The sequence below is a fragment of the Somniosus microcephalus genome, chromosome 6, assembly GCF_052327205.1.
Source record: "Somniosus microcephalus isolate GS21.2 chromosome 6, FLI_Smic_1.0, whole genome shotgun sequence".
NCBI classification, from domain to species: domain Eukaryota; kingdom Metazoa; phylum Chordata; class Chondrichthyes; order Squaliformes; family Somniosidae; genus Somniosus; species Somniosus microcephalus.
This window is the reverse complement of record NC_140992.1, coordinates 31,796,280-31,810,829: the sequence shown is the minus strand read 5'-3', so window position 1 is coordinate 31,810,829 and position 14,550 is coordinate 31,796,280. Positions and strand designations below refer to the sequence as shown.

The following is a 14,550-nucleotide window of genomic DNA, read 5'->3' as shown; positions in this document are numbered from 1 at the left end:
ACTGGCTGACTGGAGCGGACAGTATACTACAGTGACTGGCTGACTGGACCAGACAGTACACTACAGTGACTGGCTGACTGGAGCGGACAGTACACTACAGTGACTGGCTGACTGGAGTGGACAGTATACAGTGACTGGCTGACTGGAGCGGACAGTACGCTACAGTGACTGGCTGACCGGACTGGACAGTACACTACAGTGACTGGCTGACTGGAGCAGACAGTACACTACAGTGACTGGCTGACTGGAGCGGACAGTACGCTACAGTGACTGGCTGACCGGACCGGACAGTACGCTACAGTGGCTGGCTGACTGGACTGGACAGTACACTACAGTGACTGGCTGACTGGAGCAGACAGTACACTACAGTGACTGTCTGACTGGAGCAGACAGTACACTACAGTGACTGGCTGTGTAGGAGGTTTTGGTTTGGGGTTTGTGTCTGGTCAGTCAGTCGTGTGTCTGAGCTGCTCCAGCCCCGTGTGGTTCGAATCGCTTCCCCTTTGGTTCTGACCACCGGACTTATTTACGAGTAGCGATATAGACAAACGAGACCAGTGGTTTGGTGCAAAGAAAACCAATGTTTATTAAAATAGAGAACAATTACTATACATAGAAAATCACTATGGATGCAGCACAATTACACTTAACAGGGGAGGAGAAATGGACACATCGAGGGAAATTGACTAAAATGACACTTTAGCAATTACACTTAACTCCCACCCTTTACACCTATCTAGATTATCTTGTGATGTGCCAGAAAATTGATGCTCACCAGTCTAGGATGTTGAAACGTCTGCTCCATGCCCTGTTGCCTGCCGATGTCTTAGGTTTTCACTGCCCAAAGCAGAGATACCCCATTAATTTAAATGTAACTGCAGGTATTCTACTTCCCTGGACGGGCTCTTCGTCGACGATCCTCTTGCTGGGTTGATGGTATGGCAGGGCACCAGAGGTAAGGCGGGAGAGAGAGAGCGAAATGGCCTCCCGAGGGACTAGTTATACCTTTCCCGGTAGCCCTTATATCCCGCCAGATCAGCTCATTTCTTTTGTCTAATCTGGACGTATTGAAACTCATACAAAAGGTACTGATCTTGGCCCATCGACCTGGATGGCCGGTAATCGGTTTTACTGATCTCATCAGTGTTCCCCTTTCTCCAACTGGTTTCGTGATGGGGCCATTCCGGTCTGAATGCCCCGTTGATCGTTTTGAAGTACTTAGGTAAACAATGTTGACGTTCTCTAAATGAAGGCCTGAATGCAGCTGAGCTTGTCCCACTACATATTCAATAGGCCCTGTCTGCTCTTGATTGTGCAAACAACCTTGATGGCTTTTAATCAGTGGCCCGAATGCCACTGGGTTTGCTTCTAATGCATAAATGCAGAAGGTCTGTCTGCATTCAAGTTCTAGAAAGTTCCTTCTCACAGTCATCAGAATACAAGCTGTCAGTCCAAACTGAAACTTACAGGCTTTGGCCATGAGGCTGACCGCAGCCATCTTGTTGTGCCCTGGATTTTAAACTCAGTCCAACCAGGGTTTCTTTAATAAACCAAAAGTAAATCCTCGGGGGGGAGACATGAAATTTGCGAATCCTTTCAGTTGACTGGGCTGGACAGTACGCTACAGTGACTGGCTGACTGGAGCGGACAGTACACTACAGTGACTGGCTGACTGGACCGGACAGTACACTACAGTGACTGGCTGGCTGGACCGGACAACAAAGGACATTTTTTCTTCAGGATGTGGGCATTGCTAACAAGAGCACTTTCATTACCATCCCTAGTTGTCTTAAGAAGGAGGTGGTGGGCCACCTTCTTGAATGCATTAGAGTGACTTTATCGGCCATTTCAGAGAGCATTAAGTGTCAACCGTTAGTGTGGGACTGGAATCATGTGTAGGCCAGACCAGGTTGGGGTGGCAGGACACCTTGCCTGAAGACATTAGTGAACCCGTTGGGCTTTTACATCACTGTTCCAGCTTTTGTGGTCATTTATTTTCTGGTGCCATTCAACAAATTAACCATGTTTAATGAATTCAATTCACAACATGCCTTGGTAGCGTTTGGACCTCTGGGCTGCTGGTTCAGTACCATAACCATTATATTACTGTACCTAAGATAATTTCTGACTGACTGGACAATATCGTATTGTGTGTGCTTGACAGGGCTTAAGAAACCCAATGAGAAATCCTTGAAACAAGGGTGGATATTACAAAAAATGTTGGTTATGTTTTTGTTTCTTTCAGGGTTCTTTGTAATCCAGGATTCGTAAAAATGAATAGGATTGTTCAGGTTTTAAAACAATTATATTGCAGGAGCATTCCCCCATTGTTAATAAATTTTTATCGTACAGTCTACAGGGGGTTTGGCCAATCAGCACCCCTTGTGCTCAGCCAAACCATCCCTCTCCCCACCCCGCAATCAGCCCCTCTGTACTCGGCCAACCCCCCACCCCCACCTCCAGCGCTAAGACTAGGGATGAGGGACTCCAGTTATGGAGAAGCTGGGGTTGTTCTCCTTAGAGCAGAGAAGGTTAAGGGGAGATTTAATAGAGGTGTTCAAAATCATTAAGGGTTTTGATTAAGTAAAGTGTAGACAGGTAGTGATTTAGAAACACATAGTTTTCTATTATCATGCCCTTTAAATTAATTTTCATGTAACTACCCACTCCCTAGTGACCTTGGATGCTTACCCAAGATGAACATTATTTACATGGAGTGTCCTGCACGCTCAAATGTCGGGAAATTCTGTGCCAGACTCCCCTGCCTACATTTGAATGTCCCCAGATCCCCCAAAAATGTGCACACAGGGTATAAGGCATCTTCGGCAGCACCTCCTAAGCCCACGACCTCCACCACCCAAAAATACAATGGCAGCAGGTACAAGAGAACATCATCCCCTCCAAGTCACACATCATCCTGACTTGGACATGTATTGTTGATCCTTCATAGTGTCCTTCAAAATCCTGGAAAACCCTCCCTAACAACACTTTGGGAGTACCTTCACCACATGGACTGCAGCGGTTCAAGAAGAAGGCCCACCACCACCTTCTCAAGGGCAACTAGGGATGGGCAATAAATTCCGGCTTTGCCAGCGATGCCCACATCCCAAGAATGAATAATAATTTTTAAAAGTTGAAAATCAGCTCTAGTTGACATTTAAATAAAGTAACATCTATAAATGTTCATATTATATAATACCGGATGTAATAAAACTCACTACGCACTTGGTTTGAGTATAAAGCAAGGCTTTAATCAACTTGTTTCAGAACATGGAGGTCTAGTTGTACTTCACTAGTTCCTTGTCTTACAAAATGTCCCTGGCAAGCTGGGCCCACGCCCGAGTATTTATACTCCTTGGACGGCGCCACCAGCTGGCTGTCCAGCGTTATTTCATGAGTAGTTTCTTTATGATGATGAGATTTATAGCAATTACTATGTGGCTTTTGAACCCTAAAATATCAATACTTCTTTGTTCATTACATTTTTTAAATGTGAGCTGTATTGAGTGCTAACTTTTTTTAAAAACTTCTATTTACAGACACCATTTTCACCAAAAGGTAGCATAGGTCCACGTGGTAACTCTGGAAACCCTGGTGTCCCAGGACCCATGGGTCCCCCTGGACCACCTGGGTTTGGACCTCCAGGTGCACAAGGACACAAAGGAAACCGTGGAGTACTTGGATTTCGGGGAGTTGATGGTGTCCCAGGTTTGTATGACTGTTTGGAGTTATAGTGAAGTTTAAAAGTTTGTGCCTACTAAAAATACTCACAGCCCCTCACTCCATGTACTTTCCTGTCAGAACCATTGACTGACCTGCTGAGTATATTCAGCTAAAGTGTAGAGTGGCGGCTATTACTAGTTTTTGTTTCAATTCACTATATTTTACACAATACATTTTATAAATATACATGACTATCCTTCAAATCATTTGTGTGGCAAGATTAGAAATTTAAAATAGCTAAATGACAAATTAAAATAAAAAGGACAATTTTCCTGACCTTTCTCTGGGTGCAAAGGTCAGGAAAAAGAGAGCGCAGACCCATGACGCCGTGTCTCTTCCCCCTTGACACAGGCGCTGGATTTCCGGGGCATCACTAGAGGGTCTAAGCTCATATTTCCTCCCCCCTTTTTGCTGGTGTTAAGCTCTGGCAGGAGGCAGGCCTGCGTTAGGATGCTCCCAGGCCATGTTAATGGCCAGGACAGGAAATAGTGCACTTCAGGTGCACCAACTCCTGTCCAGCACAGGGGTAGAGGGGTAGCCGGAAATTCAGCACCATAAAGCTACGAAGCCTTAATCGCCATTTGCTTTGTTTAATTTTTGTGCTTATCGAGGTAAACAATCTCTGTGCTGGAAAACGGAACTCGTTTCCATTTTGGGCCTACAGAGTATCATGTGCTCACTTGTAGGAGTCTGTAATTTTATAAATATCACTCTTCCACTGTGGAGGACTTGGGGAGCGTGTTACTAAGCCATACAGATGAAGAAGGTACCAGGTTTAATCCCTGGCTGTGTTGAATAAGCTGACCGTAGTTGAGATAGTATGGAGGTTGCAAATGGCCTCCTCATCCCTGATTACTATGCAGTGAACTTTGCTGGAAAGTGCATGCATGTGGATATTAAGTGAGAACAAGATTGTCCTCCGCTGTGATAACCAACAGTTAATAGCCATTTGACAATCACTGTCCTGGCTCAGACGTGTGGAATGCCTGCCTGGGCTAGATAGCAGCAGGTTACCAATGGCCATGGAACTATCTCCTATTGTAAATAACTGTCTCCTGGAGAAGAAAGGAGAAAATTGGAATAGGAGGGACCTCAAGTTTTCATAGCTCGGCATAGGAAACAAGAAGGACTTTCTTGTTTCCTATGCTGAGCTATGGCAGCTTTTAACAGTAAACCCAACTCTTTGTAAGCAAAAATACAAAAAGAAAATACTGCAGATGCTGGAAATCTGAAATAAAAGCATCTGTCTCACTCAGTGATGCTACACCAAGATCTGAAAAAAAATCATGGGCTCAGCTATCATTTTTGTGAGGGTGCTAAACTCCTCTCTTTTCTCCCTAGTGCTCTGGAGCTGTTAAGCAATGCACCACCTGTGATTAAGTAGGCAGTGGATGAGCTGCTCCTAAACCTCTAAGTGTAGTCAAGCCTGGCATTAGGAGGCATGTAAGGAAAGGCCAGTGGAGATGCTTCCTCTGATTTTACTTAACCCTGTCTCCCCACAGCAGTGCAGCCCAGATAAACAACTGGAGAGGATGGGGACTGTACCTCTGTTCCTACTGACAGTTTCATGTTATGCCATTGAGAATCTACGAAATGAATTTACAGATTTGGTACAAGATGTTTCTTCTATAGCTCCATCCACACTATTGCTTAAATCATGCACTGATGGTCTCTGCTCTAGGTGCAAAAGGAGGGAAGGGTGATGGCAACGTAATTCCAGGACCACCGGGGTTTCGTGGCGAAATGGGAGGTCAAGGACGGTCAGGAATACAAGGTAAGTACAGATCCTTCTGCATAGACAAAATCAGTAATAAGTGAATATTACACCAAGAAACCTAGAGAAACCCGAGCTAATTATCATAAAAATGAACGCACAGAGGAGCTAGTTACTGTTTGCCACACTGGAGCCATTATTCACCTTATTTTCTGAAACCACTCTGTGGCCTTAGTCTTCATTTTTTTCCCAAAGTTTCTTCGGATTTTCTGCTGCTCTCCTGCGGATAGTAACCTAGGATATTTGGTCCTGTCCTGCTGGTTTCTCAAGGCCAGACGGGACCGGAAATGGGTGCAGGGATGCAGCCGTCGCATTCCTCACCTTCCCCCAGTTTTTCGGAGGGTAATCCTAGCTGTGTCAAATGCACCTGTCCATATGTGGATGTGTTGCACGTAAATCAAAGGACAATGAGGGAAACAGCCTCCACTATCATTCGCATTGTTCCAACGTTGAACACTGTTAGGCCTCGACAAATGGAATATAATGTGGAGAAATGTGAAGTTATCCACTTTGGTAGGAAAAATAGAAAAGCAGAGTATCTTTGAAATGGTGAGAGATTGTGAAATGTTGGTGTTCAGAGGGACCTGGGTGTCCTTGTACACAAATCACTGAAAGTTAACATGTAGGTACAGCAAGCAATTAGGAAAGCAAATGGTATGTTGGCCTTTATTACAAGAGGACTTGAGTGTAAGAGTAAAGACATCTTACTGTAATTATATAGGGCCCTGGTGAGAACGCACCTGGAGTATTGTGTACAGTTTTGGTCTCCTTACCTAAGGAAGGATATACTTGCCATAGAAGGAGTGCAACAAAGGTTCACCAGACTGGTTCCTGGGATGAGGGGATTGTCCTATGAGGAGAGAGTGAGTAGACTAGACCTATGTTCTCTAGAGTTTAGAAGAATGAGAGGTGATCTCATTGAAACATACAAAATTATTACAGGGCTAAACGGGGTAGATGCTGGGAGGATGTTTCCCCTGGCTGAGGAGTCTAGAACCAGGGGTCACAGTCTCAGAATAAGGGGCCAGTCTTTTAGGACTGAGATGAGGAGAAATGTCTTCACTCAGAGGGTGGTGAATCTTTGGGATTCTCTACCCCAGAGGGCTGTGGAGGCTCAGTCGTTGAGTATATTCAAGAAAGAGATCGATAGATTTTTGAATATTAAGGGAATCAATGGATATGGGGATAGTGCGGGAAAGTGGAGATGAGGCAGAAGATCAGCCATGATCTTATTGAATGGCGGAGCAGGCTCGAAGGACTAAATGGCCAACTCCTGCTCTTATTTCTTATGTTCTTATCCAGCATTGAGGTAGCCATGCACAGGCCCCACCAAGAAAAAGATTCCAAAGTTGAAAAGAAAATAATTTTGCACAGGCAGCACCCTGGCTGCCTCTTTCCCTAGTGTACACTTTAGTCTGCAAACATACACTATAACTGGTCATAAGTACATGAACAAGACTAGGTACAGGAATATTCTCTCTCTCATTGTTTACTCCTTCTCTCCTTTCTCTTTTGTGAACTCTTGCCAATTGCTTGGCACTTACTCACAAAAGCATGGCTGAGAATAGAAAATCATTGTTTCAAGTGCAGACCGTATAATTCCCTCTGTGGCATCATATGCTGAAACTGCACTGTGCACCCCAATGAGTTAGATTTGTATTATTTGAGTAATAAACTTATAACTACTCAATATAAGAAACATCTGATTCCACTGAGAATAGCACTCTCAGTTCTGAGTCAGAAGCTTGTGGGCTCAAGTCACAATCTAAGACTTGAGCACATAATCTAGGCTGACAAGTCTGTGCAATATTAAGAGAGTACTGTGTTGTCAGAGAACAATAGAACATAAGCATTACGAGCAGGAGTAGGCCATTTGGCCCCTCGAGCCTGCTCTGCCATTCAATAAGATCATGGCTGATCTTCGACCTCAACTCTGCTTTCCCGCCCGATCTCCATATCCCTTGATTCCCCTAGAGTCCAAAAGTTTTTCAATCTCAGCTCTGAATGTACTCAATGGTCATCCACAGCCCTTTGGGGTAGAGAATCCAAAGATTCACAACCCTCTGAGTGAAGAAATACCTTCTCATCTCAGTCTTAAATGGCCGACCCCTTATCCTGAGACTATGGGGGTGAAATTCCCCTCGTTTGCCACTCCGGCGAATGGCTTTGCGCCCCCTGAGGTGATAACTGCGCCCTCTGCGGGAGGTTAGCAGCGGCACTACCGGGTAGCACCCTGATCTTCTGCGCCCGGAGATCGTGACGTCATCTCCGGGCGCAGCGCATGGTAGCGCCTCAGAAGAAAAATGTGCAATTACGCCCCACAGCAGTGCCGGGTGATGTTACCAACTGGTGCGGAGGTCATGAACACTGAGACCGGCCGCTCGCGGGGCACAACTTAAAGGCGCAGTGAGCGGCCGGCCAAGAAAACTGTTGTTTTAATATTTATTTTCAGTCATTGGTCACGTTGTCCGTGCCGCGATCGGTCGCCGGTGGCCCACATATTTAAAAATAAACCTGCAGAGCTCGCAGCGTGGGGCCCTTCCCTTTAATGCAGGGAAGAGCCCCTGCAATGCAGCAGCGCCATGCGTGGCCACCTGTGGCGCTGCTGAGCACTTTGCCCCGGATCGGGACATTCCCCGCCTCTTGCGCTTCAAGGGGTTTGATTTAGTGCTCCACTTCCCTCTTGGAAGAATAAATGGGAATTTAACTAATGTTTGAAAAGGTTAGCGCCTGCTGCTGACTTTCCAAAAAATTTTTACTTAGCGCCCCAAACGGCCCTCCGGGTGGATTTCATCCCCAATGCCCCTAGTTCTAGACTCGCCAGCCAGAGGTGAGGATACTTCTTTAATTCACTCTTTCTTTGGCCAAGTAGTTAATAGAAAACATTACACTTTCGCCTATGTTCATGTAACACTTTACTGAAGCTTCTTCATCCAGATCTTATCAGTGAATATTGCCTTTTAGATCCAAAACATCCCCCTCGAATAATTGAACAATAAGGACAACACTCAGCTCTTGAGGCAAGCTTTCCTTAAGCAATAGTGAGACAAACTGCATAAAAACACGAGGAATGGGTGCTTGCCCCACCTCATGCGTCCTTTTCAACCGCATGCAAACCAAATAAAAATGAGTCTAGCAGAGGAAGTATGTACAAAACCTGAGATTAAACGTGCATCTCATGGGTGTACACTGCATGGTGGGGAAAACCGATTGGTAAATTTGTCCATCTCAATAGTTTTAAATATCTGCAGTGCTGAGATGTGTATTGAGGGCTATCGCTACTCGGTAGTGCTGAGGTGTTTATGCTGAAGTGTGTATTGGAGGCTTTCGGTATTCAGCAGCACTGAAGTGTCTCAGTGCTGATGGGGATTTAAATAAAAAACTTTAATGCTGTGCTTGCAGGTAACCCTGGACCTCCAGGCAGAGATGGTTCACCAGGTGCTCCAGGAGAAAAAGGAGAGATTGGACCATCAGAGAGAGGACCACCAGGTCCTCCAGGTCTTAAAGGTACAAAACGGTTCTTCAAGTGTTTTTTTTGTATTTTTCTCAACTCACCTTTGTGTGACCCAAAGTTAGGGATAAACCAGTAAAAGAGGTTAAAGCGTGTTCAGTAAAAGGACTTGTTAGGGTTTGGGTAATACAATAATCTGCTGTCCATTGCAATATTCAACTTCAAATTTTGGAATGCTAAAGACTAGAATCTAAAAGCAATTATCCTCAACTGCTTTTCAATTCAAACCCCGAGCAATACTGGAGTTAGGATCCAATTTTCATTGAGGCAGTTTGCTACATTGCCTGAATGCTAGTTATGGCCTAAGTCTAAGCAGTTAAGTTTTTTCTCCATGACAAAATAACACGGAGTTAAAAAAAACTATCGAATGAAAGCGCTGGGAGTCACCAGCTTCAGAGCAGAAATGTGTAACATCATTCTAGTTCCAGTATATTGGACTAGCTATCTGCTACAAAGTTTAACACGTTCTTGCAGTTCAGGTAACACACATTAAAAGAAATGAGTCAGGTGTGGACTACTGACATTGAACAAGATTCTCATGAAATGCATCCACTGGTTGCTGTGGATCACTGGTTGCTGTGGATCACTATGTACGTGCTTTGCTGGTCGGTCACCCAAAAGTCCAAATAAGCCCCTGTGCTTCATGCTGTACCTATCTCTCTTACGCTGTATATTTTGATAATGATTATAATTCTATTGGTTTGATAATTTGCTAAATTTATACATTCCCCCACTTTCCCCTGATTTTGATGCAGAACATTAAGGATTAAAATGAATTCCAACTCCTGTTATTGTACTGGACAGTGTGATGGCACCAAGGATTATTAGAAAGTATATTCACACCAACAATTCCACACATTGAGAGCTTTCCGATATTGACTATGCCACAAAAGGGAAGTACGGAAAAATGGCTTTGTGCTCCTTCACAAAGAGGCATGTAAAATCTGTGGGAGTCTATAGATGACTTTGGCAGATGTTTAGTTGCAGGTCTGTAGCCAATCCTCCCAGTTAGGAAGGTGTGTGTGGCAGGGAAACCTCAAGTGGACAAAAAGGAGAAAATAACTTGCACAACTCTTTAGTGGATTAGTAGTTTTGTATTTTAGTCTTATTCTTAAGTAGAAAGGTACATCTGAAAGTGTGATGCATGATTGCCTTTATCAAAGATTGCTTCTCCAGAACATTACAAATTGTTTTTATTATCTTGAACAAATATGAATAATTTCCCCCCTCCTGTATCCAGAATGTCTATCAAAGTATATCCTTAAATTAATGTTTTCCATTTACTTTACTGTTTTGTAGGTAACCCAGGGCCTTCTGGATCATTGGGTCCTCCAGGGACTCCAGGAAGATCAGGAGCACCTGGAACACCAGGGCTGCCAGGAGTGACAGGTCCTAAGGTTAGTTTACCAGCAAGAATTTCAAATTCTCAATCATAAGTAGAATCAGACCACGGCTTTACCTCTAAAAGTTTTAGGTAGAATTTTATAACAGTCATGGCATCTTTATGATGTGTATTTCTGTGTTTGTGTATGAGAATGTCTGAATGGATGAATGAGACCAGTCAAACAGTTAGCAAAGGATAGCGTGCAGTGACAGAGTCTTCTGGGTTCTATAGCCAACCCAGTAATGTTGAGTGGAGAGTATTATAGAACAGTGCTATAGCATAATACTGTAGTAGAATATTTTAATATACAACATTATATTTCAATACTGTACTATTACCTCTATACACTATAATATAATCATACAGAATTTTGGTACTGGATTATCATATATTATAGTATTTAATGTATTTTTAATGACCTATATTATATGTACTTATCAGTCAGTCATCCAATAAGCATCGGTTGCAAAAGTGTAATATTAACTGAGACTTGAAGATCTTTTAAATATTGGAAAATAAGAAGTATAGCCTTAAGGATTTGGTTTTGGTACAGTATTGGCCTCCTTATTTAAGGAAGGATGTAAATGCGTTGGAAGCAGTTCAGAGAAGGTTTACTAGACCAATACCTGGAATGGATGGATTGTCTTATGAGGAAAGGTTGGACAGGCTAGAAACATAGAAGATAGGAGCAGGAGTAGGCCATTCGGCCCTTCGAGCCTGCTCCGCCATTCAATGTGATCATGGCTGATCATCCAAACTCAGTACCCTGTCCCCGCCTTTTCCCCATATCCCTTGATCCCTTCAGCCTCAAGAAATATATCCAACTCTTTCTTGAATATATTTAATGAACTGGCCTCCACCGCCCTCTGTGGCAGAGAATTCCACAGGTTCACCACTCTCTGGGTGAAGAAATTCCTCCTCATTTCAGTCCTAAATGGCTTACCCCTTATCCTTAGACTATGACCCCTGGTTCTGGACTCCCCGGCCATCAGAAACATCCTTCCTGCATCTAGTCTGTCCAGACCTGACAGAATTTTATAGGTTTCGATGAGATCCCCTCTCAATCTTCTAAACTCCAGTGAGTATAAGCCAAATCGACACAATCTCTCCTCATACGTCATTCCTGCCATCCCAGGTATCAGCCTGGTGAATCTTCGCTGCACTCCCTCCATGGCAAGAACGTCCTTCCTCAGGTAAGGTGACCAAAACTGCACACAATACTCAAGGTGCGGTCTCACCAAGGCCCTGTACAACTGTAGCAAGACATCCTTGTTCCTGTACTCGAACCCTCTTGCTACGAAGGCCAACATACCATTTGCCTTCTTAACCGCCTGCTGCACCTGCATGCTTACCTTCAGCGACTGGTGCACAAGGACACCCAGGTCTCTTTGCACTTCCCCTTCTCCCAATCTATTGCCATTCAAATAATAATCTGCCTTCCTGTTTTTGCCACCAAAGTGGATAACCTCACATTTATCCACATTATAGTGCATTTGCCATGTTTCTGCCCAATCACCCAACCTGTCCAAATCGTACTGGAGTTTCCCGACATCCTCCTCGCAGCTTACCCTCCCGCCCAGCTTTGTGTCGTCTGCAAATTTGGAGATATTACATCCAATTCCCTCATCCAGATCATTAATATATATTGTGAACAGCTGGGGTCCTAGGACCGATCCTTGCGGTACCCCACTAGTCACTGCCTGCCACTTGGAAAACGACCCGTTTATTCCAACTCTTTGCTTTCTGTCCGCCAACCAGTTCTCTATCCAAGTCAATACCTTGCCCCCAATCCCATGTGCCTTAATTTTGCACGCTAATCTCTTGTGTGGGACTTTATCGAAAGCCTTCTGAAAGTCCAAATACACCACATCCACTGGTTCTCCCTTATCTATTTTACCAGTTACATCCTCAAAAAATTCCAGTAGATTAGTCAAGCATGATTTACCTTTTGTAAATCTATGTTGACTTTGTCCGATCCTGTCACTGCTTTCCAAGTGCTCTGCTATTACATCTTTTACAATAGACTCTAGCATTTTCCCCACTACCAATGTCAGGCTTACCGGTCTATAATTCCCCGCTTTTTCTCTACCACCTTTTTTGAATAGTGGGGTAACATTAGCTACCCTCCAATCCATGGGTACCTTTCCAGAGTCTATCGAGTTCTGGAAGATGATCAGTAGTGCATCTACTATCTCTAGGGCCACTTCCTTAAGTACCTTGGGATGTAGACCATCAGGCCCTGGGGATTTATCGGCCTTCAGTCCCATCAATTTTCCTAACACCATTTTCCTACAAATACTGATTTCTTTCAGTTCCTCGCTTTCATCAGACCCTATGTTCCCCGGCATCTCTGGGAGGTTATTTGTGTCCTCCTTTGTGAAGACAGAACCAAAGTATGCATTTAGTTGGTCTGCCATTTCCTTGTTTCCCATTATAAATTCCCCCAATTCTGACTGCAAGGGACCTACGCTTGACTTCACTAATCTTTTTCTCTTCACATATCTATAAAAGCTTTTACAGTCAGTTTTTATGTTCCTTGCTAGCTTACTCTCATATTCTATTTTCCCTTTCTTAATTAATCCCTTTGTCCTCCTTTGTTGACTCCTAAACTGCTCCCAATCCTCAGGATTATTGCTTTTTCTAGCCAATTTATATGTCCTCTCCTTGGATCTTATGCTATCCCTAATTTCCCTTGTTAGCCATGGTTGAGTCACCTTTTTTGTTTTATTTTTGCACCAAACTGGGATGAACAAATTCTGTAGCTCATCCATTCGGTCTTTGAATGTTTGCCATTGCCTATCCACCGTCAACCCTTTGAGCGCCATTCCCCACTCAATCCTGCCCAACTCGCTCCTCAGACCATCGTAGTTTCCTTTATTTAAATTGAGGACCCTTGTCTCTGAGTCAACTACTTCATTCTCCATCTTAATGAAGAATTCGATCATATTATGATCGCTCCGACCCAAGGAGCCTCGTACAACAAGATTGCTAATTAATCCTTTCTCGTTGCATAATACCCAGTCTAAGATGGCCTGATCTCTGGTTGGTTCCTCGACATATTGGTCCAGGAAACCATCCTGTAAACACTCCAGGAATTCCTCCTCCACAGTATTGTTACTAATTTGGTTGGCCCAATCTATATGTAGGTTAAAGTCACCCATGATGACTGCTGTGCCCTTATTGCACGCTTCTTTAATTTCCCTTTTAATGCCATCCCCAACCTCCACCTTACTGTTTGGAGGTCTATATACCACTCCCACTAATGTTTTTTTCCCCTTAGTATTTCTCAATTCTACCCATACAGATTCCACATCATCAGAGCTAATATCCTTCATTACAATTGTATTAATCCCTTCTTTAACCAGTAATGCTACCCCACCTCCCTTTCCCTTTTGCCTATCTTTCCTGAATATCGAATACCCCTGGATGTTGAGTTTCCAGTCTTGGCCATCCTTGAGCCACGTTTCCGTAATCCCAACCAAATCGTATTCGTTTACCTCTATTTGCGCAGCCAATTCATCCACCTTATTACAAATGCTCCTCGCATTAAGACACAAAGCCTTCAGGCTTGTTTTTTTAACGCTCTTAGACCTATTAGAATTATTATTTACTGTGGCCACGTTTGATTTAAACCGTTAGGCTTGTATCCGCTGGAGTTTAGAAGAATAAGAGTGAAATAAAGAATAGATTTGCCTTTCTAATCTAGGCTTTATTAACTTAAAAATCCTGTAGCACATCTTCAACACCCAGTCCCAACTAAAGGCTGGAAAGAACTGAATTTAAGATGGCCACCACAAATCACATGACATCAACTACCAATGAGATTACAGCATATATCCCAAGGCAGGAAACAAACAACCAATCACAATACTTCTTACTAAACATAAAGAATAATCACCACATTCACCCCTCCTTTTAAAATATACTCCAACCTAAATAACCTTTACAATTCATAATTAATTATTTACAACTAAAACTATGCACAGACAAAATAAAACTATTCAACATGACACAATACTAAGTGAGCAACAACAAATAGTAACATTGCACATAAGTATTAAGTATCTCTCAACTAAAACAATATAATATAATATTTCAACAATTTTAAAACATTACTATCAATTTAAAAGTCCATTTTCAATCGGTCAACCGGATACC

General features: G+C 43.4%; 1 protein-coding gene across 5 annotated transcripts in view; it reads left to right on the top strand.

Annotated features, from left to right (window-relative positions):
• Window positions 1-14,550, top strand: part of LOC147115585 (mitochondrial fission factor-like) — a 305,832-nt gene that overhangs the window by 165,220 nt on the left and 126,062 nt on the right. For all 5 annotated transcript variants that reach the window (XM_085989955.1, XM_085989954.1, XM_085989953.1 and 2 more), the window contains exons 26-29: window positions 3,540-3,708; window positions 5,405-5,497; window positions 8,900-9,004; window positions 10,308-10,405. In XM_085989955.1, coding sequence (XP_085846081.1) covers window positions 3,540-3,708; window positions 5,405-5,497; window positions 8,900-9,004; window positions 10,308-10,405 — 465 coding nt within the window. The remainder of the gene's footprint in view (window positions 1-3,539; window positions 3,709-5,404; window positions 5,498-8,899; window positions 9,005-10,307; window positions 10,406-14,550) is intronic.